Source organism: Phascolarctos cinereus, unplaced genomic scaffold (genome assembly GCF_003287225.1).
Source record: "Phascolarctos cinereus isolate Bilbo 61053 unplaced genomic scaffold, phaCin_HiC Scaffold_5;HRSCAF=322, whole genome shotgun sequence".
Taxonomy (NCBI): domain Eukaryota; kingdom Metazoa; phylum Chordata; class Mammalia; order Diprotodontia; family Phascolarctidae; genus Phascolarctos; species Phascolarctos cinereus.
In genome coordinates this window covers 246909971-246934577 of record NW_027555958.1, presented here as the reverse complement: position 1 = coordinate 246934577, position 24607 = coordinate 246909971, and the positions used below count along the sequence as shown (strand labels likewise).

At 45.2% G+C, this 24607-nt stretch overlaps 2 protein-coding genes across 2 annotated transcripts; both read right to left on the bottom strand.

Annotated features, from left to right (window-relative positions):
* Positions 1 to 2837: 2837 nt before the first annotated feature.
* NEU1 (neuraminidase 1) lies at positions 2838 to 9881 on the bottom strand. The gene is made up of 6 exons (XM_020974226.2): positions 9395 to 9881; positions 7842 to 8034; positions 7189 to 7451; positions 6220 to 6402; positions 4955 to 5177; positions 2838 to 3673 (listed from the first exon to the last, which is right to left on the bottom strand). The coding sequence occupies exons 1-6, from the start codon at positions 9527 to 9529 to the stop codon at positions 3447 to 3449; spliced, it is 1224 nt and encodes a 407-aa protein (XP_020829885.1). The 5' UTR covers positions 9530 to 9881; the 3' UTR covers positions 2838 to 3446.
* Positions 9882 to 9973: 92 nt separating this feature from the next.
* Positions 9974 to 24454, bottom strand: SLC44A4 (solute carrier family 44 member 4). The gene is made up of 21 exons (XM_020974224.2): positions 24351 to 24454; positions 22569 to 22617; positions 22337 to 22410; positions 22145 to 22223; positions 20981 to 21080; positions 20497 to 20619; positions 20168 to 20228; positions 18435 to 18507; positions 18258 to 18341; positions 17704 to 17939; positions 17296 to 17395; positions 15862 to 15954; positions 15355 to 15454; positions 14807 to 15078; positions 14524 to 14618; positions 14225 to 14328; positions 13962 to 14035; positions 13691 to 13761; positions 13124 to 13218; positions 12921 to 13005; positions 9974 to 10249 (listed from the first exon to the last, which is right to left on the bottom strand). The coding sequence occupies exons 1-21, from the start codon at positions 24382 to 24384 to the stop codon at positions 10125 to 10127; spliced, it is 2127 nt and encodes a 708-aa protein (XP_020829883.1). The 5' UTR covers positions 24385 to 24454; the 3' UTR covers positions 9974 to 10124.
* Between the last annotated feature and the right edge of the window lie 153 nt (positions 24455 to 24607).

The window sequence follows — 24607 nt, the reverse complement described above, 5'->3', positions numbered from 1 at the left end:
CACAAATATAGAAAACAAAGAGCTATTTACCAATGGCTAAGTGGTTGATCAGAGGATATGAACAAACATTTCTCCAAGGAAGAACTGCAAATCATCAACAACCACAAGTGAAAGCAGACAAAGCCGGCTTCCTCTTTTAGAAACATTAAGAAAACATTGAAATATTATCTTAAAGAAAAACTATCAATTTGGAGACAGTGTCCTGCTCCCTTCCAACTGGCTCAGGAGAGACTCTTCCCTTGAATTAGGGCAGTGACCTGACAAGGGACCCTAGTGAAAGTTAAGGCAGTATAGACCAGCTAGAAAGGAGAATATTTGAAGGAAATGGTCAAAGAGGTACTGAATGGTTTTAGAAAAAAATGATTCTCCAAAGATATGCCAAAATTTAAATAACTACTGTCCTACTTGATGTTATAAATTGTTAACTAAACTTGGACCCTGAATTTATGTTAACCATGTTTCATCATATTTAACACGAAACTTTGTCTATTGCCAGGGAATGCTATAACCATTAGTACCAAAATGTTTTGGATCAGAGATTTTCACAGTCATGGGGTGGTTCTGTACATCATTTGTCTTCTTTCTAAGAAGTAATGCTTGAATGCAACCAAGATTAGAAGGAAAGTAGAGCCATTCCCCAATTGATAAATGGTCAAAGGATATGAACAGACAGTTCTCAGATGAAGAAATTAAAGCCATCTATAGTCATATGAAAAAATGCTCTAAATCATTATTGGTTAGAGAAATGCAAATCGAAACAACTCTGAGGTACCACATCACACCTATCAGATTGGCCAACATGACAAAACAGGAAAATGATAAATGCTGGAGAAGATGTGGGAAAATTGGAACACTAATGCATTGTTGGTGGAGTTGTGAAATGATCCAACCATTTTGGAGAACAATTTGGAACTATGCCCAAAGGGCTATAAAATGTACATACCCTTTGACCCAGCAATACCACTTCTAGGGCTGTATCCCAAAGAGATCATACAAATGGGAAAATGATCCACATGTACAAAAATATTTATAGCAGTTCTTTTTGTGGTGGCCAAGAATTGGAAATTGAGAGGATGCCCATCAACTGGGGAATGGCTGAACAAGTTGTGGTATATGAATATGACGGAATTATGCTACTGTGCTATAAGATTAATGATGAGCAAGCAGAATTCAGAAAAACCTGGAAAGACTTGAATGGTCTGATGCTGAGTGAAGTGAGCAGAACCAGAAGAACATTATACACAGTAACAACCATGTTGTTCGATGACTTTGATAGACTTAGCCCTTCCCAGCAATACAAGTATCTAAGACATCTCCAAAGGCCTCATCACGGAAAATGCTATCTACATCCAAAGAAAGAACTATGGAGTTTGAATGCAGATCAAAGCATACTATTTGCTATATTTTTTTCTTCTGTTGAGTTTTGTTTCCTCTTTCTGGTAGTTCCTCCTATTGTTTCTAATTCTTCCTTACAACATCACTAATGTGAAAATATGTTTAATAGGAATGTATATGTATAGCCTATATGAGATTGTGTGCCTTTTTGGGGAGAGTGGTGGGGAGGGAGGGGGAGAAAAAGTTTAAACTCAAAAGCATATGGAAGTGATTGTTGATAAATCAAAATAAATTAATTTAAAAAAAGAAGTAATGCTTGGATTATCAATCAAAGTTAATATCGTTTCTGGCAGGCCCTGTGCCTATACCATGTATTACAAGATATTGTTTCACACATTATGAAGGACTGATTCAAATCACTAACAATAAGATAAATGCAATCAAAACTAACTTTGAGGTTTCACTTTATATTCAGCAAATTGGCAAAGATGACAAAAGATGGGATTAGGCAGAGGGGCTAGGAGAAGACAGGTACACTAATATGCTGCTAAATTAAGCTGCAAATTGGTAAAAACCATTCTGAAGAGCAATTTGGAATTATGCTAAAAAGAAAACACCAAACAAAACCCAAACAACTGACTACAATGTTCATACCTTGTGAAACAGAGACAAATCGCTAGGTATTTACTCCAAGGAGGTCAAAAACAAAACAAAAGGTTCCACATACACCAAAATATTCAGTGATACTTTTTGAGGTTAGAGAAGAACTGGAAGCAAAATAAATACTGAGCAGAGAATGGCTAAATAAATTATGGTACATGAACATGTTGGAATATTACTAGGCCATAATAAATGATGTGAAGAATTCAGAGAAACATTGGAAGACTAAATTGAGGTAGGACAGCAGAAGCAGGAAAACATTATGTGTAATGACTACAAATATGTGAATAGAAAAAACAAAATACAGAACTGAGTGCTGTCTAATTCTAATGACCAAGCTTAGCTCTGGAGAAGATGTGAGAACATGTACCTCCCTCACCTCCCAGAAGTGGGGAACCTCTATAGGTATGGAACACTGTTTACTGTCTATGCTGTCAAATGTGGTTGATGCACTGGGTATTTTTGCTGAACTATTTTTCAGTGTTTTCTTTTTACAAGGAATAGCTTGTTATGTAGGGGTGGGAGAAGGGGTATATTGGGAAATTAAGGTGATATTAAAAAAAAAGGTAATTAGGCTGGATCATTATTTAGCAGGAATGTCAACAGAGGGAATTCATGCTTTAGATGAGTGTTGAATTAGATTACCTCTGTGGTTCCAAACACTTAAGACTACTTGATACTATGGCTCAGAGCAATTAAGGGACTTGGCCAAGGACCACAGTTAGTGAGTGGCAGTACCAGGACTCAAACCCAAGCCTTTTGCTCTTTCCTCTATGACAGCTCTCTCTTCTCTCATTTTCTCTTTCATGGCTATATTTAGGAAACCCAAAGACATACACAGATAGAGACCACAGCTTTAATAAATAGACATTGGCAAATTCTTATTTTCCTTCATTAGAACTACTAATTTAACTGATTAACTTATTGATCTGTAAACAGTCCAAAGTGTCCTTTCCTCATCCAAAATCTCCTACTGTCCTCCAACAACCTGCACTCCCACTCTAAATTTCGGCACCCCTCCCAACCAGAAGTCCCTGAGTTCAGGTTTGTGCAAATTCATCCCCCACCATGAAGAGGGATAGGGATGGGGAAGGGGGATTCAGTAGAGTTAGGAGCAAGAGCAGTCTAGTGCCCTAAGAGAGAGATTATTGGGATCTAGAGGAAGCAGGGAGAAAAGTGGGGCCCCATCTCCTAAGCAAAAAAAGGCATTATAACTGAAAAAGAAAGGAAGGCTCAGGGGGAAAGAGGGCCTAGTGTTTGTCAGAGGAGATAAGACAAAAAGTCTTAAAGGAGGTTGTCCCTATCAAAGGGAAGATGAATATTCCAAAAATCATGACTTTTTAGGAAAGAGCCATATATCTACAACAACGGATCAGCAGAGTCCTAAAAGGCAAAGTCTGAGGTGCCCCTAGTACCCCTCATATCTTCTCATCCTCTCTGTGGGGTAAGGCTCAGAGAGTGCCATAGACACTGATCTTGGCCAGAGAGATACTCTCGAAGTAGTCATTCCGACCCTTTTCATACAGGACATAGAGCTGGGGGGTCCCATCCCCCCAAGTCTGAGCTCCCTCCAGAACTGTCAAGGATGAGTAACCACTGGGACCTGGCCACAGTTGAATCGTGTCTTTCCTCCATGAAGTACCATTGCTGAAACTCCAACGTATGGTCAGATTTACCCCTAGAGAGAAAGATGAAACAAGAAGGTATTGTACACAGTAAAAACTTAATAAATGTCTGTTGAACTGGAAGGCATGGGGGATACCAAAACAAAAAATGACAGTCCCTTATCTCAGGGAGCACGTGGTCTAATAGAGGGGATGCAACATGTCTAAACAAATAAGCACAATGAAAAGATAGAATGTGAAGGAAGAAAGGAGAAGTCAAGACAAAGAGACAGAAGAAAATGGGGAGGGAAAGATCACTTTCAACTGAGTGATCAGAAATAAAGACAGACTCTATGGAATAGGTGGTGTTTGAAGTAGATGTTGAAGGAAGAGGAGAATGTAAACAGGTAGAGATGTCCGATGAATTTATGTGAATACAAAGAACCAGGAAAGGGCAAGATGAGATTGAGAAATGGTGAGTAGCATGGTCCTTCTGGACCACAGAGCAGATGAACAGGGAACTATGGGAGAAAAAACTATAAAGGCAAATTCTTACTAGATTGAGAAGGGCCTTGATTAAAGAGTTTGTATTTTACTTAGTAAGCAATATGAAACCACTCAAAATTTATAAACAGGATAATAATAATAGCTAGCATTTATACAGCAGTTTAAAGTTTGCAAAGTGCTTTAGAAATATTAACTCATTTTATCCTCACAACAACTCTGGGTGCTATTATTACCCTCATTTCACAGATGAGGAAATTGAGACAGAGAGAGGTTAAAGTGACTTGCCCATATAGCTAGTAAGTGTTAAGGGTGGATTTGAACTCAGGACTTCCTGACTGCAGGTCTAGCACTATATTTACCGAGCTACCTGGCTGCTGCTAATAATGTGGGTAGGTGTTCTTTTATTTTTGGTCTGCATCTGTATTTTTAATGGGGGAATGGGAGTAACTCTCACTGAGGAAATTCCTTCTGCCAATGCAAATCAGCAACTCTTCTGCTACTCCAGAGCAAGCGATTTGCCCAAGCAGTGTGTCCAAGGCAGGGCTTAAACCCAGACCAGTTTCATCCACCACACCAGACCACCTCTCATTAAAGCTATACATCACAAAAAGTATTTTAACCACTGTGTGGTTAAAACCACAGATTGCAGAAAAGATGGAAGCAAGACGACTTGTTAGGAAGCCATTTTGATGAGAGATGAGAGTAGTAAGAGTAGATGAAGGCTTGAATCAGGATGATGGCAATGTGGATGTAATTGCATGTGGGGGAGGGGAGGGAAGAGAGAAAAAAAGTCAAAAAGGGACTCTGAGGCCAAGGAGAGCATTCCCCTGCCCATCCCAGGGACTTACGATATTCTGGATGAGCTGGATTTGAGAAGAAGACCAGACCAGAGCTGGTGGCCGCAGCGCCTGCAGCTACAACAGGGTCGATGAGTTCTTCATCAAAGGTTATGTCTTGGAGCTTGAGGGTTTCACATGCATCATAGCTTCGGAGGATGATGCGGCAGTGACAATGGTAGTTATTCTGGTTTCGGGTATTAATTACGACGGAGCCATCAGGGAGTTCGTAGGGCTGAGGGGGTAGCAAGTCAGAGGCTTCAGGGGAGAAGGCTCATTAAGTAGAGAGATTGAAATGTGGAAATGAACTTGAAGAAAGCTAGGGTATCAGGTATATAGGTCTCTGAGGGAGGCAGAGTCTGAGGGGGGAAAGAGTTAGTGGGCTGGGATGAGGGAAGAGCAGGCACTTGGGTCTATAGGAAGGGTGCGTGTGCATTGTTGGTGGAGTTGGGAAATGATCCAACCATTTTGGAGAGCAATTTGGAACTATGCCCAAAGGGCCATAAAATGTGCATACCCTTTGACCCAGCAATACCACTTCCAGGGCTGTATCCCAAAGAGATCATACAAATGGGAAAAGGACTCACATGTACAAAAATATTTATAGCAATTCTTTTTTTATGGTGGCAAAAAATTGGAAATTGAGGGAATGCCCACCAATTAGGGAATGGCTGAACAAGTGGTGGTATATGAATGTAATGGAATACTATTGTGCTATAAGAAATGATGAACAGGCTGACTTCAGAAAAACCTGGAAAGACTTTTATGGACTGATGCTGGGTGAAGTGAGCAGAACCAGGAGAATGTTGTACAGAGTAACAGCTATGTTGTGAGATGACTAACATTCATAGACTTAGCCCTTCTCAGCAACGCAAGGATCTAAGACATCTCCAAAGGTCTCATGCGGAAAAATGCTATCCACATCCAAAGAAAGAACTATGGACTTTGAATACAGATCAAAGCATACTATTTGTTATTTTTTTTCCTTCTGTTTTGTTTTGTTTCCTCTTTCTGATAGTTCCTCCTATTGGTTCTAATTCTTCCTTACAACATCACTAATGTGAAAATATATTTAATAGAAATGTATATGTATAGCCTATATCAGACTGTGAGCCATCTTGGGGGGTGGAGGAAGAAAAATTTAAAACTAAAAAGCCTGTGGAAGTGATTGTTGATAAATCAAGATAAATTAATTTAAAAAAAAAAAGAGTGTGTGTGTGGGTGATGCTAAGGGAATGGGTAGGAAGTAAGGAGTTCTGTATTCTTAAGTTTCTAACCTGGCACTCATCAGGACTGAAGTCATTTGGTTTCTTGAGCTCCCCATACGGAATCCCACTGATTCTACCGCCATAGCGCCAGGAGGCTCCTTTGTCATCACTAATGAGGCAGGAGACCCCATCACGCTCCAGGGTTCCATGGCCACAGACAATGAGCCGGCCCTTATATGGCTTATGCTGCTTCTGTTGGGAAAACAGAATGTCATGGAGTGAAATATACGGGAACTCTAAACCAGGTTCTCCAAGACAGGAAGGAGGCATCCTCAGTTACATAAAATCAATCAGAGGAAGTCTCATATTCTCTCAAGCTCCTTCCAGTTTTCCTCTAGTCCCAGCCTCTAACCTCAACAGGTCTTGTTAAGGAAGTTAATCTTCCAAAATCTCAAAAGGCCCTTTTTTCTAAATAAGAAGCTTCTCCTTGGAACAAAATTCTGTGACAAGAAATTTGCCCATCTTCCAAATGGGAAGTTCATTGAAAAAATCCCATTCTCTCTGGTAAGAAAAGTCTTTCTAGGAAGACTAGATGACTTTTAAAGTCAGCTCTTCCAGCTCTAAATCTGTGATCCTAAATCAGATTCCTGGCAAAAAAAATTCCTTCTAGGAAATTTCATTTAAAATGATGAGTCCCAACTCTACTACAACTTTTCTCTTCTAGGTCATCCTTGGGTAGGTTAATCTTGACTTTTAAGAGCACTTTCCTTCCCAAAGTCCCAACTCCTGTTACCATAATAATAATCATAGAATTGTTGCACTGGAAGAGACCGCAAGGGTCATGCGGTCTAAACCATAATTGAACAGGAATCTTCTCTACAACCTATCCCTGACAAGTAGTCACCCAGACTGTTTGAAGATACTCAGTGGAAGACAGGGAACTCACCACCTGATAAAGAGCCCCATAATAATTCACATTTATATAATAAATGTTCATTTCAAGAAGTTCCCCTTCCCACCCTACCCCAACCCAATGACCTGAATGCCAGAGCCTGGTCCTGGAGCAAACATTTCAGTTCCAATATCCAAGGAGAGGTTTCTGGGTGGGCTCCAAGTGATGCCATCATCCTTGCTCCACACCAGCATGGTGGAAGCCACGGAACACCCATCATAATGCGCACAGAGAGAATAGAAAAGGAACATTGTACACGTTTCAACATCCCCAACTATGGCCCCCAGGTTCAGTCCATCGGCAACATCCCCATCATCCACTATAAATGATGTGGGGGACCATGTGGCACCTGATAAAAACACAGGATCAAGATATAGGAGTCAGATTCTCAGATTCCATCTTATTCATCTTCTTCTCCACTGCCTAGAGTCTCACCTCATCTCAGATTTAGCACAATACTTTGCCTGGACTTCTCATTCCTCCTTGTCTCCTAGGTATATGAATACAGATTTGATACTTCCCTCCCCTCAATTTCCCACCTCCCACCAATAGACTGTAAACTCCTTCTCAGCAAAGCTATGCTATATGTATCTATATTTATGTATCTCTAATGCCTAGCACAGGGCTTTGTACATTAGGCATTTAATAAATGTTTGTTAAATAAATGACTCAGCCATTTGGGCCCCCAGGCCAGATCCTGCTTCCCTACCCCCCCACCCTTTCCTCAGAATTCAGGCACCTCCATCTGTGGACCTCCGCATGGCAATGAATTTAGCCCCTCTATCTGAGGACGACATCTTCCGGGCCTCTGCAAAGGCTAGGAGGGTCCCTCGGGGAGTAGCTGAGATCAGTGGTATTCTGAAAGTGTCCACATTCCCAGTTTGCTTCCCACTCACCCAAAGGAGCTGCTCCAAAGTCACCAATGGTTGTACCTGTAATAACAGGAGGAGAAGGAGGTCAGAGTAGGAGCTGGAGTTGAGGTTCTCTAATACCTAGTCCTGAGAGGAGTAAGCATTTAGTCACATGCTTGGGTTTGATTAGGGATGAAACATCAAGGTTCATAGATCATGGATTTAAAGTTAGAACGGACCTTAGAGGCCTTCAGTTTTATCCCTCACAATTTTATGGATGAGGAAACTAAGGCACAGAGAAAAGGAGAAACTAAGAAACTCATGAGAAACTAAGGCACAATGACTTGGCCAGGTTTAGAGCTAGTTTGAGGTCATACTTGAATGCAAGTCTTCCTGACTCCAAGTCCAGTACCCTATTAACCACTGGTGGCAATGGGTGCACCTTATATGACTAGATAGCAGGGAAAGATGGAAGACTCCTGGGAGAATCTGAGGATAGAAGACTTTGAGTTCTAGGGAATGACAGAGTAGGAGATAGGGGTGAGGATAGGAGCTCAGGTATCTTGGCAGATGCCAGTGTGCCCCCAGGGGATCTGAGAATGGAGGTGGGGGCTCTGATATCTGGGCCTAGAAGGATGGTAGGGAGGAGAGGGCTGAGTTAGGTTCTTGTGAAATTAGGAGTTCAGAAGCCTAGGCTTCCAGTGCTTAGTTAAGAGATGGAGAACCAGCAGCTTTGGTAGCCTTGGGACTGGAACTGGACAGAAAGATAGCGATCTGAGTGTTCAAGATAGCGATCTGGAGCTGGAGGCGAGTTTACCTGGGAGTAGAACAGGAGAGGAGGATGAGGAGCCTTAGTTGCCTAGATCCCTGGGGAAAAGTGGAGGCGTGGGGCTCTGATGCCTGGGTCCCGGGGGACAAAGATGGGACATATATGGTCTTAATTAGATACCTTAGTTAGCTGCGAAGCCTTTGCATAGGTGTTTATGTAAAGTCTGAGGGGGAAGTGTTTGATGCCTGGGTCCCTCGTGTGTGTGTGTGTGTGTGTGTGTGTGTGTGTGTGTGTGTGTGTGTGTGTGTGTGTGTGTGTGTTTGGGGATGGGAATTCACGCTGGAGGGGGCATTAATGGAGCGAGCATCTCGGACACCTGGGTACCCCGAGGAAGGAGGGGGTGAGACGTCTGGCAGGTGTCCCGGGTGGTGAGGAGGGCGGGAGCGGGGCAGGCAACATGGGAGCGGGGCAGGCAACATGGGAGCGGGGTCTGGAGGAGACGGGGATGAGGTGCCCATGTGTCCCTCGGGGCAACAAAATAGGAGGCTGGGAAACCTGGGCTGGGGACACTATCCCGGAGGGAAGCTGACACGGAAGGCTGCGATGCTGGAGGGAGGGCTCGGAAGCCCCGGTCCCCGAGCCCGGGAGATGCGGGACGGACGGGGCACTTACCAGGCTGAAGTCATCGGGCACCCGCGACCCTTCGAGCTGCGGCAGCAGCAGAAGGCTCACCAGGGAAAGCCAGAGACCGCGGACTCGGCACGACCCCGGAGACCGAGTCTCCCGAGGCGCTGGTCCCTCCTCCATAGCAACCGCTCGCAGCCCCGGACACTGACAGGGCGGCAGGGGAGCAGGGGCTAGGGAACCAAGTCAGCTGATCCCGCTCCTTTGCCCTTTAAAAAAAAAACCCGCCCGATCCGTCCGGATTGGGCAGCCCCTTGCGCGCGGATATAGGCGCTTCCCTTCCCAGGTGGGGGACGGTACCGCGGCCCCTGCGATTGGACAGAGAGTTCCCACCTCCTGCCTCTCTCCCTCCCTACTAGTGACTCAGTGGCTAGCGTTAGGTAACAGCGTTTCCGATTGGCCTGGTCGGTCCCATGGGAGTCATAGGACGAACGGGAGCTCATTGGCCGAAGTGAATAGGGAAAAGTACCCCGAGCCTTCTGATTGGTCTCAGAGCCTGGCCATTGGTGAACCTAGGGGGACCGGTTTAAAGCGGCAGGAGGCTGGAAGAGAATGAGCCGGGCCAAGTTTGTGTGTGTGGGGGGGGGAATCGGTTTTTAATAAAATCTGCGGATTATAAAATCTCCATCTGGAAACCAGGGCAATTGGGAAGGGGTGAGGGGAGGGCCGGGAAATGGGGACTGAGATCCAGGTGAGAAGCTTCCTAGGCCGGGTCTGGTTATTTCGCCTTTTTCCTCTTTTCCCGGGAGGGGCGCTCGTTCTTCTTCCCCAGAATCTTCATGAGGTTCTTGGACATGTAGTAGGGCTTGGCCAGGGAGCCGTCATTCCGTTCCAGGTCTTCCACTGAGCCGGGAACCAAAAGCACCCCCGTGAATTCTGTCCTCTCCCAGTCCCTCCCTTCCCCCCCCCCCATCAGGAGGAAAGTTTCTTGGGGTTGTCCCTACTTGGGTCACTTTGGTTTCTAATCCATTCTGCTGTTTTGTCTTACAGGTGAGTTCATCCCATTCACATTCACAATAATGACTACTAACTGTATTTCCCTCCCTCCTATTAATTCTTTTTTTTTTTTTTGGTGAGGCAGTTGGGGTTAAGTGACCTGCCTAGGGTCACACAGCTAGTGAGCGTTATGTGTCTGAGGTCGCATTGGAACTCAGGTCCTCTTGACTCTAGGGCCGGTGCTCTCTCTACTGCGCCACCTAGCGGCCCCCCCCCCATTAATTCTTGACTTTTTGAAAGCCTGCCTCTCCTTCAAAGCCTAGCTCAAAAGTCACCTGCACGAACCCTTCCTTGGTTCCCTGTCATTTGTATTTCCTTTCTCTGATATTGCCCAGCACTTGCTCATCCTAGCTCTGATCCTTTATAGCTTGGTGTGACCAAAGTCACTTCCTCTGAGCCTTAGTTTCTTCATCTGGAAAACTAGGTAGCTAGGTGGTACAAAGGGTAGAGCATCAGACCTGGAGTTATGATGACGTGAGCTCTAATCTGGCCGTACACACCTAATAACTGTGTGACCCTGAGCAAGTCATTTAAACCTTTGGGTGCCTGTGGTTCCTCAAATGTAAAATGGAATAAATCTTTCAAAGTTGTTGTGATGATAAAATGGGATAATGTTTTTTTTCCTTTTTTTTGCTTTTAGGCAGTTGGGGTTAAGTGATTTGCCCAGCGTCACACAGCTAGTGAACTGTTATGTGTCTGAGGTCGGATTTGAACTCAGGTCCTCTTGACTCTAGGGCCGCTGCTCTATCCACTGCACCACCTAGCTGCCCCAAATGAGATAATATTTGTAAAGCACTTTGAAAACCTTAAAATTCTATATAAATGCAAGCTATAATTGTTGCTATTATCTGTAAAATGGGGATAAATAATGCTTGCAGTGTTATGAGAAGAGTGTTACCATAAAGTACCGCAAACTGTAAGCTGTTACTGTATCTCTCCTATGGTTAATTTCTATGTATATTTTACATATGTAACGTTTACTGTTTTGGATTTAATATGATTTGTATACCATATTCCCATACCCCTCTTAGAAAATGAGTCTAAAAAAAAGGAAGAAAGAAAGAAAGAAAGAAAGAAAGAAAGAAAGAAAGAAAGAAAGAAAGAAAGAAAGAAAGAAAGAAAGAAAATGAGGCACCATCAGGACAGGAAAATATTCTGTCTAAACTGTGCCTCCCAGCATCTCTCCCAGTGTTCTCTCCACAGCAGTAACTTAATACATTTTGTAGAACTGAATTCAAAGTCTGTTTTCTCCAAGTCTTCCTCTTGAGAACTGCCTTTAAATCTAAGACTCTTTCTTTGTCTCTTTTGCTGGATCATTATTAATCTCCCCTCACCTACTACTACTCCCCTTCCTTCATATGTCCTTGAAGGCCCTATTCAAGATTGTTTTCTTTTCTCTTCTACCATGCCCTCCTTAGTGATCTCATTCATTGGCAAAAATCTATATATCCAACCCTAACTTCTCCACTGAACTCCATTTTCACATTGCCACTTGCCTGCTGGACATCTCCAAATGTCCCATCATTATCTTAGATTGAACAGTGTCCAAAATGGAAGCTCCAAACCTCCTCTTTTCCCTATTTCTATTGATGGCACCACCACGCTCTCAGTCACCTCGAGATTATCCTTGTCTTTTCTTTCTCCACCTTCCACATCTGATCAGTTGCTAAATTCTGACAATACTATTGCTGTCCTAAATTAGGCTCTCATCACCTCCCATGTAAACTATTGTAATAGCTTCCTAATAGCTCTTCGTGACTTGTCTCTTTCCTTTCCAATCTATCCTTTGTACAACTGTCAAAATCATTTTCTTAAGGCACAGGTCTGATCAAGTCACTCTTTTGCTCAGGAATGTTCATGGTTCTCTATTCCCTACAGGATAGAATACAAATTTCTCTGTCTGGCAGTTTAAAACCCTCCACAGACTGGTTCCAACCTACTTTTCAAGTCTTATTTTATCTTCTTTTTTATTTTTTTTGGCAATTGGGGTTAAGTGACTTGCTCAGGGTCACACAGCTCCTAAGTGTCAAGTGTTTGGTCTGAGGCCAGATTTGAACTCAGGTCCTCCTGACTTCAGGGCCGGTGCTCTATCCTCTGCGCCACCTAGCTGCCCCCAGGTGCCATCTTTCCAAGAAAGGTTTCCATGTTCTGATGCCATTCCTGCCCTAATTTTTACTGCTTCTCAGGTTATTTTTACCTATGTGTTGCATTCCCCCCCCCCCCAGTAGCATATAGGTTCCTGGAGGTCAGGGACTTTCTCACTTTTGCACAGTGTCTTCCACAGTGCTTAAAAAATATTTGTTGAATTGGTTTGAGATTCAGGCCAGGATCCCCCAGCTCTTAACCCATTCATTTTGCCTTTTGGCTTGTGTCATTATTTTTGTTAAGATCCTTCTACTTCCAGCCGTCTTCTTGGGAGATACGGTAAGGGTTGATAGGCCAGTTTGTTGAAGGTACAGGTGAATGTGTGGGGAATTTCATAGGGAGGGGCATGTTTCCAGGAGGAGGAAATACTCACAGAAACAGAGGAAGAGAGTATCTACACACATGCTGAAGACACTGAAGAAGCCAGAAGCGATGACATAAGCGCCAAGGATGGTGACCTGGAATACAGAGGATGATGACAGGAACTCAGAAGAGTGAGGGCTCTTGGAGAAGGGAGAATTCAGGTGAGGGGAACACTTAGGTCCCAGGAAGTAGGGATGGAGGCAAGTCACTCACCATGATGGGGAGCCAGTAGTAATTGAGGTTAAGGGAACCAAATTCCTCCTTCAGGGCTGGGATTCGGCCAGTGAAGAAAAAGAAAGAAAGGATGCCTGGGGATAGGAGGAAGAAGGCATGAAGTGGGGGTGAAGCAGCTCTCTCATTCTCCCCCCAAATTATGGTCATCTCTTCTAGTTCTTGGTTTTTCTCCCCTCCTCCACACACGGGTACACATTCTCCTCAGAGAATCATGTTTCCCTAGGCTTCTCCAGACGCCATTGTGGTGGTGTGGCAAAATGATTGGCTCTGGAATCAGGATCTGGTTTTTCCTACTGCCTCTACTTCTTACCTATGTGACCTTGGATAAGGTAATTAACCTTGCTGGACCTTAATTTCTTAATCTGTAAAGTAAGGGGTTAGATTAAACCTCTCAGGTCCCCTTTGGTTCTAAATTGTGGATCCTGTGAAATCACATTCCATCTCTGGGCCTTGGTCTCCTTCTCTGTAAAATGAGGGGGAAGGAAGGGGTTGGACTAGGTAATCTCTCTATTCTCTTCTGCCTCTAAATTCTATGTCCCTACTCACCAACTCCTGAAACCACGAGCAATTTGCCAAAGAAAAGCAGCAAGTCTGTCACTTTATCTAGGACGACCACCCTGTTGGCAGAATTTGGGGGGTTATCTCTGGGGTAAAAACAGAGCAGCTACAGAGATGGGATGAGGGTTGAGATGCATGATTAGGGATTTAGGGGAAAACAGGATGATGGACCTTTATGGGTAGGAATTGCCTTAAGGTAGGGAGGCAGGGGTTGGATCTTAGATTTGAAGAAATGAGGCTAAGGATTTGACACTCTGACCTGACAACGTTCCTCATGAGCAGCATGAAGGCATTCTTAGCAGAGATGCAGAAATTCCTCCCATAGATAGCAATCTAGGAGAAGAGAAACCAGAAGGGAAGATTGCTAACACATTTTCCCTTCCCTCCCTGTAGTTACACTGTCTGCTGATGGGGGTGGAGACAGGCATGAGGGTGGAGAGAGACACTGTGAAGGTTCTCGAAGTGGTTTATTGGAGGTTAGGAGGGAGGGGATATTTTTAGACATAGTCCCAAAGACCTCACCATGATGTATGCATTTCGGTTCAAGAATTTGAGGAATTTCTCCAGACACCAGAAGCAGCATTTGAGACAACACATAAGACATCGGATCAGGGAGTTCTGGGCTCCTAGAGGTGGGAGTGGGGTGGGGCGGAGAGGACAGGAGAAGAGAGGAAGATCTAAGTATCTGGTCTTAGCCACTCTCATCAACCACCTAAGTCCCCTAAGCTGCCAACCGTCCCCTCCCCACAGAACTGAAGTGTCAGATCCAGACTCTTGTTCTCCCCTACCCAAACTCAGGTACCTGACCCCTCTGGTCCTACCTCTTAGTTTGTGATCCAGGTACTCCAAGACAACCCTCACTATCTGGACTAGAGTCAAGATCAAGGCTCCAAAGGCCAGGGACCCTGTGTGGTAACTGAAGAGATGAGACCAGCTGTTAGGGGCTAGCCTTACCTGAAAATCTAGGCCTTCTCTGTCCTCCCCTCAGAGACTAAGGCATCCCCTCCTTACTCCAGTCCCCAAGTTTCTCCTCTTAGAAGCCCAAGTTTCAATCTTCTGACTTTTCTGAAAGTCCCAAGCATCCTTTCCCCAAACTACACTGACCGCAGAGTCCTGAAGAAAGCAGCAGTCAGGGGACAGGAAGGGATATCCTGGGGCTTGTTGAAGGCCCAGTAGAAGGAAGCAAAGGCTCCAGCCAGGACACATTGCCCTAAGGCCAGCACCCAGTTGAGTGTCCAAAACAGTCCTAGGATCCCATAGATCTGCAGATTAAATAGTGAACGCTGGGCTGGCCCTGAAGTGGAGTAACCTAGGAACTGGCAAGTTAGATTTGGGCACATGGCGATGGAGGAATTGAGTTGGCTGGAGAATTTGTCCTGAAAGAGAGAAGAAAGCATAGGGAAGGGCCATTAATCAGTCTGTGTGCTAGCTCTGACCCAGGCACTATATGCTAGGCGGTAGAAAATGGGAAGACAGAATAATCTCATTCTCTCTCTTCTGTCCCCAGGTTTGAGATCTATGTTAGACCCCCTCCTCCATTTTGTTTCCTAACTAATTGTAAGGCCACCCACCCTATGGAACACAATAGGATCCCCACCATATCCTCTAGGTTTCTTCCCCCAAATATCCTTCTTGTCTTGGAGCCTCCTTACCAGGGGGTTACATGTTTTATTGATGACATCTTGACAGCCTGGGTCGCTGCCATTGGGAGCCCACCATCCGTACTGAGGTTGTCCAGATGTGGCCAGATACCCAGGGAAGAAGTCAAGGAAGCATGAGATAGTAGAAGGAGGTCTGGATTTGGGGTCAGAGGATCTGGGTTGGCACTATTACTTATTATCTGTGTGTGACTTTGGACAAATCAATCAATCAAGCCTTTATTAAGGGCCTACATGTGCCAGGCACTGTGCAAATCATTTAATCATCTATTTCCAGCTCTAAATCCTGCAATCTTATGATAGTAGGGAACATATTAGGGTTAAGGAAAGATGACTGTCCAGGCCCTATCATCAAGGAGCAAATGCTTCCCCCATTAACAACCAGGGCCCCTCAGAACTCAAAGGAAGACATAGTTCCCCACTATATCCTAGGGCTCCCTGTGGGCCACAAAGATTAGGAGCTTAGTGCACAGGGGATCTGAGACTTCATTCAGAGGATACAGAGCTGTCATGACCCAATAGGCCACAGAGATGAGCAGGAGGACAAACGTCAGGAGCGGGAAGAACAAGGTGGACATCATCTGCCCCACAGCCCTGCAGAAAAGACATCCTCACTCACTCACAGACCAGGCTGCACCCCTTTTAATCTCCCAGTTAATGCCTTGGGTCTCTCTGCAACATTATTACCCTACAACTCCCATCATTTTGTTCTTCCTTCCAATCATGCTGTCCCTCCTCCATATTTTTTATATGGTTAGAATATATTGTTCAGTCGTTTTTCAGTCATATCCAACTCTTGGTGACCCCATTTGGGGTATTCTTGGCAAAGATACTGAAGTGGTTTGCCATTTGCTTCTCCAGCTCATTTCACAGATGAAGAAACTGAGGCAAACAGGGTTAAATGACTTGCCCAGAGTCCACACAGCTAGTAGGTATCTGCGGCCACATTTGAATTCAGGAAGATCAATCTTCCTTATTCCAAGCCCAGTACTCTATCCACTTCACCACAGAGCTGCCCTAGGGATGAGAATATAGGTTCCATGAAAGTCAGCATTGGTAGCATGCCATGAGTGGAGTAAAAGGCATTGAGGATAGTTTCCTCACCTGTGAAATGAGGGGTTGGACTTAACAATCTCTGAGGTCCCTTCTCGCTCTAAATCCTATGATCTAATATGTATGATTAGAAAAGGAAGTGGGTCAGCCATAGAGGGGAGACTGAGAGACAACAATTGGAGAGTCTGAGGGGTATGCTGGTACCCTTGTGATTCTAAAAGAGCCACAGAAAGGCCTCCAGCACAGTGAGTGGAGGATAAATCATTCTGTGGATGGCTTATGAAGACATGGATGAGAATTACATAGTATGATGAAATATGGTGGGGTTTGCCATCTGTTGGAGGACATAACACTCACAACAATAAAATCAATTAAACATCTAAGTATCTAAATATAATTTATACCTAAAAGTCTTATTGAAGTCTTAAACTTTAAAATGCAAAATCCAGCCTCAGACACTTGACACTTACTAGCTGTGTGACCCTGGGCAAGTCACTTAACCCCAATTGCCTCACCAAAAAGAAAAAAAAAGCCCCAAAACTAAAATGTATAAAAATTCTTAGATTTAAAAAGCTTAAAGCTCCATGCTCCTTCCTTTTAAGGAAGACAGGAGCTCCCCACCACCCAAAATGGATAATTACCTACACTCTAGGGTTCAGCTCTCCTATCATCCCTCCCATCCCTCCCATCCCTCCCTGTGTCTCAGTACTATACTCTCTCTCCCTTTCCCTGATTCTCCACATATCTTCATGGTCTCTCTGTGATTGGCCATTTCTCTCTTTAATTCGTTTCTGTCCCCCCTTTTCCTGTCCCCAACCCCACTTTTCGTTCACTTTTATATTCTCACATTTTAAATATCTCCCCACTCTCTTCCCCACTAACTTGCTGGCTTCCTCGAGGAGAGCGATGGCTATCCAGATCCTTTGTCTGAGGAAGATCAGAAGCAGCAGAAGGATCCCCTCCAGCACAGAAATCAGAATCACTATGGGAGAAATGGGGAGGGGAGTGGGAATCATGGGAATGGTGGAGAAGAGATGAGGACTATGGAGTTGATGCACTGGGGGCGGTATGGTCACCAGCTCCAAAGGGAAATATGATGGGTTTGGGAGAGGTCAGAGATCTCATACCAGCTCTGAAGGGAAACATGGTATGGTTTGGAAGTATCTGGCAAGGGGATGGGGGAACAAGTAAGTGGTTTTGTGGGTCGGGCTTAATCTATAGGGATAGGCTTTGGTTGTGTTTTAGACAGCTTGGCGATCCAGGGTGTTAAGGGAGGAGGGCATGACTCACAAGCAGCTAGCCAGGTCTCTTGCACACTTTGGTAGGCAGAAAGGTTGGTGGTAAAGCCCACCTCGGAAATGGTGGCTCCTTCATCCCGAAGTGTCTTGTATTCCTTCCAACAGTGGTAGATCCCATACGCGAGAACCCCTAGCACCCCCAAAATCAGCACCAACACCAGGGGGCCCGCCACAAGGCGAAGTAACAGCAAAAACAATAAGCTCAAGGCCACAGAGATAGCCAGGGCACTGAGGATAGGAAGGGATGGAATGAGGGACGGAGATCCGGAAGTTCTTGTGTTCTCCACACTGTTCCTGAAGCCCCTACACCTTCAGAGCCACCTCCCTTGCCCCTCATCCAAGGGAACTATGTGTTGTCTCTCCCAGGGCAGATTTTCTTCCCTCCAGGCCTTGTGATCTATTGTCACCCCCAGTTCTTCTTCTGCTTTCTCATTTTCCTGTCCTCTACTTTTAAGCCAATATCCCCATGTACCATGAGGCTGTGACTTCCTAGAGTAAAGGGACTGAGGAAAGGAACAGAGATGCTGGAAAAACCTGGCAACTCACATAAGGATCCAGTACCAGGACCGAGCAATATCTTCAAAAATCTTGGTGCTGATTTCTCGGGCATTAAGGGTGTCCAAGAGACCACTGAGGTGAAGGAAAAGGATGAAACTAGATATGAGGGCCAAAGGGTAGATGGAGGAAGAACAGGGATGAGGAATGAGAGAAGGGATATCTCACTCGATGCTTTGAATGATAATAGTTGTGTTCAGTGAAGAGGCAGACTTGACAGAAGGAATACATCGGCCCAGAGCTGGAGAGGGAGAATTCAGTGAAGGTTAGACTCATTTGGTACCTGGCACCTGACTTCCTGGTCAATAAATACTTGTTGGATGTAAGGATGGTCAGCTCCTGCTGCCCTTGGGAAGCAAACAGAAACCTTCCTAAAGTCTGGGCCTGACTTGCTGCAACACTTCAGAGATCTCAGTCTCCTTTGGAGGTTCATCATCCCGTTTTGCCCCCTATCTATTTTTGTGCTGGGCCCTCTTGTCTCTCTATACTCTTTTTGGTGATCTCATCATCTCCTGTAGATTCAACCAATCATTTCTATTCAGATGACTACCAAATCTATCTACCCAGGCCCCACCTCTCCTGATGACGATCTCTCCTGAATAATTCCAGTCTCACATGATCAAGTGCCTAATTCTCCCGGATGTTCCATGGGCATCTGAAACTCATCATGTCCAAAAAAACCTCATTATCTTTCCCCTTAAATCCATCCCTCCTCCAGACTTCCCTATTTCTGTTAAGTGTGGCACCATCTTCCCAATCACTTAGGTTTTCTAATCTAGGAGTCATCTTTAACTCTTTGTTCTCACTTTTCCTTTCCTCACCTCTTCTCACATCCAGTGAATTTCACCTTCTCTTTATTCACATCCCAACCACCACAGTTCAGTCCTTTATCCTGGACATGGATTACTGTATTAGTCTTCTAATTGGTCTCTCTGCATCCGGTCTCTCCCCTCACCAATCCATTTTGCACATGAATGCCAAATGGCCATTCCTAATGGTCTAACCATGTCACAACTAGGGGAATCAGGAAAAGTCTCTTACAGGAGGAGACACCTTAGCTAAGTCTGGAAGGAAGTTAGGGATTCTAAGGGGTGGAGGTGAGAAGAGAAAGCATTTCAGGTGGTGGAGAGGGAACAGACTAAACAGCCCAATTTAATTGGATTGTAGAGTGCTAATGTGTAGGGAACCTGGAAGGATAGGCTAGAGCTGCATTGTGAAGTAAGTGGTTGGTTCTTCTGTCAAATACCAAAGAGAAATCTGTGAGTGACTGGATTCGGGGAGACCAATTATAAGGCTATATTAATGACCCAGGAGAAAGGTGATAAGGGTCTGGACTAGGATGGTTGTCTCATTAGTAAATCGATGTTGAAGAAGTAAAGTGGACAAGACGTGGCTACTGACGGAGATGAGGCAGAGGGAGTGGATGGGACAGGAGGTGGGTGAATGGAAAGTGAAGAGATAAGGTATCAAACTTGGGTGACTGGAGGAATGGTAGTGCTTTCAATGGAAAGAGGGAAGTTAGGAGAAATGGGAAGTTTAAGGGGAAAGACAATGAAAGCTGTTTTGGACATACGCTGGTTTTAGGCTGCCTATGGGACTTTCAGTGGAGAGGTCGAGTGGGCAGCTGGAGATACTGGCCTGGCACTCTAAGTTTGTGCTAAATGTACAATTAATGTACAGCGAATAAACACGTGCTAAATGAAGCCCAGTGCAGGGAAAAGAGCCCTGGACAGAGAACAACAGAACACCTGAGTTCTGACTGCCACTAACTTGCTGAGTGATCTTGGACAAGTCCCTTCTCTCTGGGCTTCCAGTTTCTTCTTCTGAAGCAGTTGGCCTAAAGAGTCTCTAAAGCCTCTTCCATCTGTGTATTTTTGTGAAAGGACAAATCACTTACTAACCTGGAGTAGAAATGAGGAGGAAAGCAGGGCAGAGGTCCAAATTCAGACTTGAAATCACATCCTGGGGAAAGGGATGAAGATACAGTCACACACAGACACACAGGCACACACACTCACTAGTCACACACACACACAAACACACCCCTTGGGCAGGGGAGAGTGATGTGGAGATGCTGGAGAAGATTCATGTTTGGGTTGACTTCATATAGTCCTGCCTTTATCTTTTGCAGAAAGACTTTGATTGTTGATTATAGTTCATTTGACTTGAGATCATAGTCCTTGTGTGTGTGTGTGTGTGTGTGTCTGTGTGCTTGTGTATGCTGGCTCACCATTTCTGGATCAACACTGGGCTGGCAAAACTGCAGGGATGAATTGAAGACGTCCTTCACAGGCTGATACATCTGATCAAGATTCACTGTCCAATACTCTTTGGGGCAGGAAGAAACACAAATCTGTGCAAGGTAGAGAGGTAGGGTATGATAGGGAGCTATTTGCCAGAGTCTCCTAAGACATTCTTAAGGGCTAAGAGAGAGAATGCCAGGATCCATAAGGAACTCTCTGACAGTTGGGGAAGAGGACATCCAGGTCAAAGGATGATAAGTTAGAGTTGGAAAGGACCTTATAGATCATTTAATCCAACTGAGGTAAGGCCCAGAGAGGTTAAGTGATTTTTCCAAGGTCACAAGGAGTAAATAACAGAGCTGGGATTTAAACCTGGGTTTCCTGACTTCAAATCCAGTGCTCTATTTGGGTTCCCAGGGCAGGGAAAGGACATGGGATTCCCAAGAGGCTCCTCAGATTTCAGGCTCTGACCTGAGTAGTTCGGCACTGAAGTCCATCCATAGTGGCTGTAATAATAGTAGTAGCCATGATACAGCTGAAGATATTGAAGTAATAGAGGTATGGCTTCTCTCTGTAAGGAGAAAAGGCAGGACCATAAGCCCTGGTCAGTCAGCTACAGACTCAGAGAATCAGAGGCTCCTTCATAAATCAAGGGGCGCTAGGTGGCTCAGTGGAGAGAGTTCAGGGCTTGTAGTCAGGAAGACTCATCTTCCAGAGTTCAAATCTGGTCTCATTTATTAGCTGTGTGACCCTGGGCAAGTCCCTTAACCCTGTTTGCCTCAGTTTCCTCCTTTGTAAAATAAGCTGGAGAAGGAAATGGCAAACCACTCTAGTATCTTTGCCAGGAAAACCCAAATGGAGTCAGGAAGAGTTGGACATCACTGGACAGCAACAACTACTTCAAGTCCTTTGTTTTACAGATGATCAAACTGAGACAGAGGGAATCCAAAACCTTGGAGGCAGGATATGAACTTGGTTCCTCTGAGCCCAGAATCAGTGTTTCCTCCAAAGTACCACATTTTCCTTCCTTGAACCTCTCAGGTGATAAAGTTTAAACTTCCCTATATCCTGAGTAATTTTCTAACATATACTATAGATTTTATAGATTGTAAGCTCCTTGAGAATAAGTATTGTGCTATTTTTTATTTTTTGTATTGCCTATATAATGCTTTGGTCATTTAAGAAGTGTTTGTTGAATTGATTTGGCCCCATAGGACCTTAAAGATCTAGTACAAACCCTGTCATTTTATAGAGGAAAAAAAAGGCCCTACAGTTAACTGTTTGGCACCAAGCCCTGAGCTGTTGGGGGAGGAAATACATTGTCTCTGCCCTCAAGGAGTTTATAATCTAGGGGGTAACAAGACACAAAGATTGACACAAAACAGATAACAACTGGGTGCCAAATGATACAGTGCTGACTTTAAGAACAATGCGGGCACTGAGCAGGGAGAGCTCTCTGTGGGCTGGAGAAGCCAGGAGTACTTGATGGAGAAGGTGGGACTCAAGGTGGGTCTTGAAGGATGGGGGAGGATTCTTCAAGTAGGAGGGGAGGAGGGAGCTAATGTCAGGTGGAAGAAGAGCATCCATCCTCAGCCCCTCCTTCCCTCAGGGACCCAGGCATTCAGGTCCTCTCACCTGTTCTCTCCAATCCCACAATAGGCCCCAGTAGAGTTCCTGGGATAAAGAACTTGGCGAGGATCTCCATATAACCAGGCTGAGGGACAAAGAAACAGAGAGGTAGAGGAAGGCCGTGGTGTTAGGGATGTGGTCTCTTCATCACCCGTCCTCCTCTCTCCACCTTTAGATTGTGGGAAAGGAAAAGCTCACCCACAAGCCCCACAACAATGTAGCCTGCAATGAACACCAGGAAGACGACACAACAGATCACATCAGTGCAGCTCCTGGAGAGAATGAGAGATGAAAAAGAATTTTTTTTTCAAGGCAGTGAGGACGGGGCTAATGGGGGTTAATGTTGTTGGAGAATTGGAGAAATCATTGGATAGAAGTTTGTGTGGGGGGTATATCTGGGAATAGGAATTTTGGTAGGGGGAGATGTTACCTGTTCTTGATGGGGCCTCTGAAAGTGGGATCATATTTGACAGGCTTCCCTGAGGGGGAGAGTGAGGTAAGCAGAGACTCAGAACCACACAGGTTAGCATATACTGGTTGTCATTTTGTGGGTCAACCTTGTCTTCCCCAGAACAAATTCCTTCCCTTCTTATGGGCTAGCCCAAGACCTTTTGCCCCACCCCCTGCTGTCAAGTAACTCCCTTTCACAAGTACCAAACTTCATTGAAACAGTGAAGGAAAAGAAAGCCTGAGAGAGGGGAGGGAGGGAGATAGAGAGGAGAGACAGAGAAAGAAGAGAGCCAAAGACAGACAGAAAGGGAGAGATGGTGAGGGAGAGACTGGGAGAAGGGGACAGAGATAAGTGTGAGAGGGAATGGAGCAGGATAGAGAAGTAAAAGGAGTTGGGAAAGCCAGGTTAACAGCCAGCAACTCGTCCCCCAGCCCCGCCTTGGGTCTATAAGCTTATCAGACCTTTTCCTGGTTCACACCTCCATGGCCTGGAGCCCAGGAAATAGCCTTTACCTTGCTCCCTCCCCCCACTTAGGACTCTCCCTCTCCAGTCTAATTTGGACCTCTGTCATTCTGGGTCTATTCATCTTCTCTCCAGTCTCCATCAATCTCTCTGGTACTCTTAACCCACCACCTTCCGCCTCCCTCCTTGCCAGTTTTCATTTCTTTATTAGCCCTCTGGGCAAGCATTTCCAGTACGGACTCCTCACTCCCGTCCCCCAGGGCATGAGGAGCAGCTGCTGGGAGGGAGACCAGGAGGCTAGCATCATTTTCATCAGGGGACTCTGGATTGTATAAACACAAGAATTAACCCTTGGGATGCTCCTCATCCATCTTAGGGGTATGGATATCTTTCCTCCTCAGCCTAGCTGGAACTGTATTGCTCAGATTGTGGACACAAACTCTGTGGAGCACCTGCACTTACAGCACACATGGTGGGAGGGGAAGAGGCAGTCATGAGGGTTCCAGGGTCCTTTGGAAGGATTAGGGTAGGGGGAGAAGGGCCCAGGGGCAAGGGAAAGGAGACTGGCAAGAGGGTTGTGGGGTGGTATCTGTTTTCCCCAATTCCACTGGACTCCGTTCTTCTTTGTTATGAAAGAGGTCAATCATTGACCTGTAGCCGTCTCCAGGAAGTCCAGCAAACAAACCCTCCCTCTTCCTGATTCCCTATAGGAATTGAAATGGGCTTTTGGTGCTCTCAATGGCCCCTTTCCTCTAATCCTCCTCTCACTTTAGTAACTCAGGCGTTGTTTCCCAGTCCCTCCTCTACAGAATCCAAGAATCCACTTTCTCCCAGCCACCAGAAACCTAGATGTTACATTTCCTGAGAGAATTCTTCCTCTAAGCTCCAGAGGGACCCAGGAGTCCTTTTTCCCCTCTAGCCCTCAGAGGAATCCACCTGCCCAGTCCTCCATCCAGCTCTCAAGGACCCAAGCACATAGTTCTTCCAGCCTCCAGAGACGCAAGTGTCCATCCTTTTAACACCTGCCCTTTTTCCTACCTCAAAAACCCCAATAATTTACCTATGTCCAGCTTCCTAAAGTTTCCCCTTTGCCCCTCCAAACCTAGGAAGCCTTTTTCAAACCTCTGCTTCCTTCAGAGTTCCAGGGATCCAGCCCTTCAGCAATTCTTCAGCCCATTTCCCTAAATTCCCCTTGAAGTCCCAGGCATCTAGCTCCTCCCGTGATTCCATAAACTCCTGCTTTCCCTTAACCAGACCCTTCAACCCTCCGGGTCCTAGGCATCTAGCCCCAAGCCTTACCATAAACCTCCTTCTCATCTTGTTCTTTCCCCATGACTACAGGAAGGCTCCAGAGTAATTGTTGCCTTCTCTAGGGAACTAGTGTCTTATCTGCTGCTTGCCTCTGAGCCCCACCTCCTCTGCTGATGTCACCATTTCTACCCCTCCCATTTACCTGTGGTCCTAAAGCCCTGGCCTACCAGTACCCAACTTCCAACTTTCCCTGTCCTGGATCTTTAACAACATAAGCAAGAACTGAGGTGGGTGTCAGGGAGGTG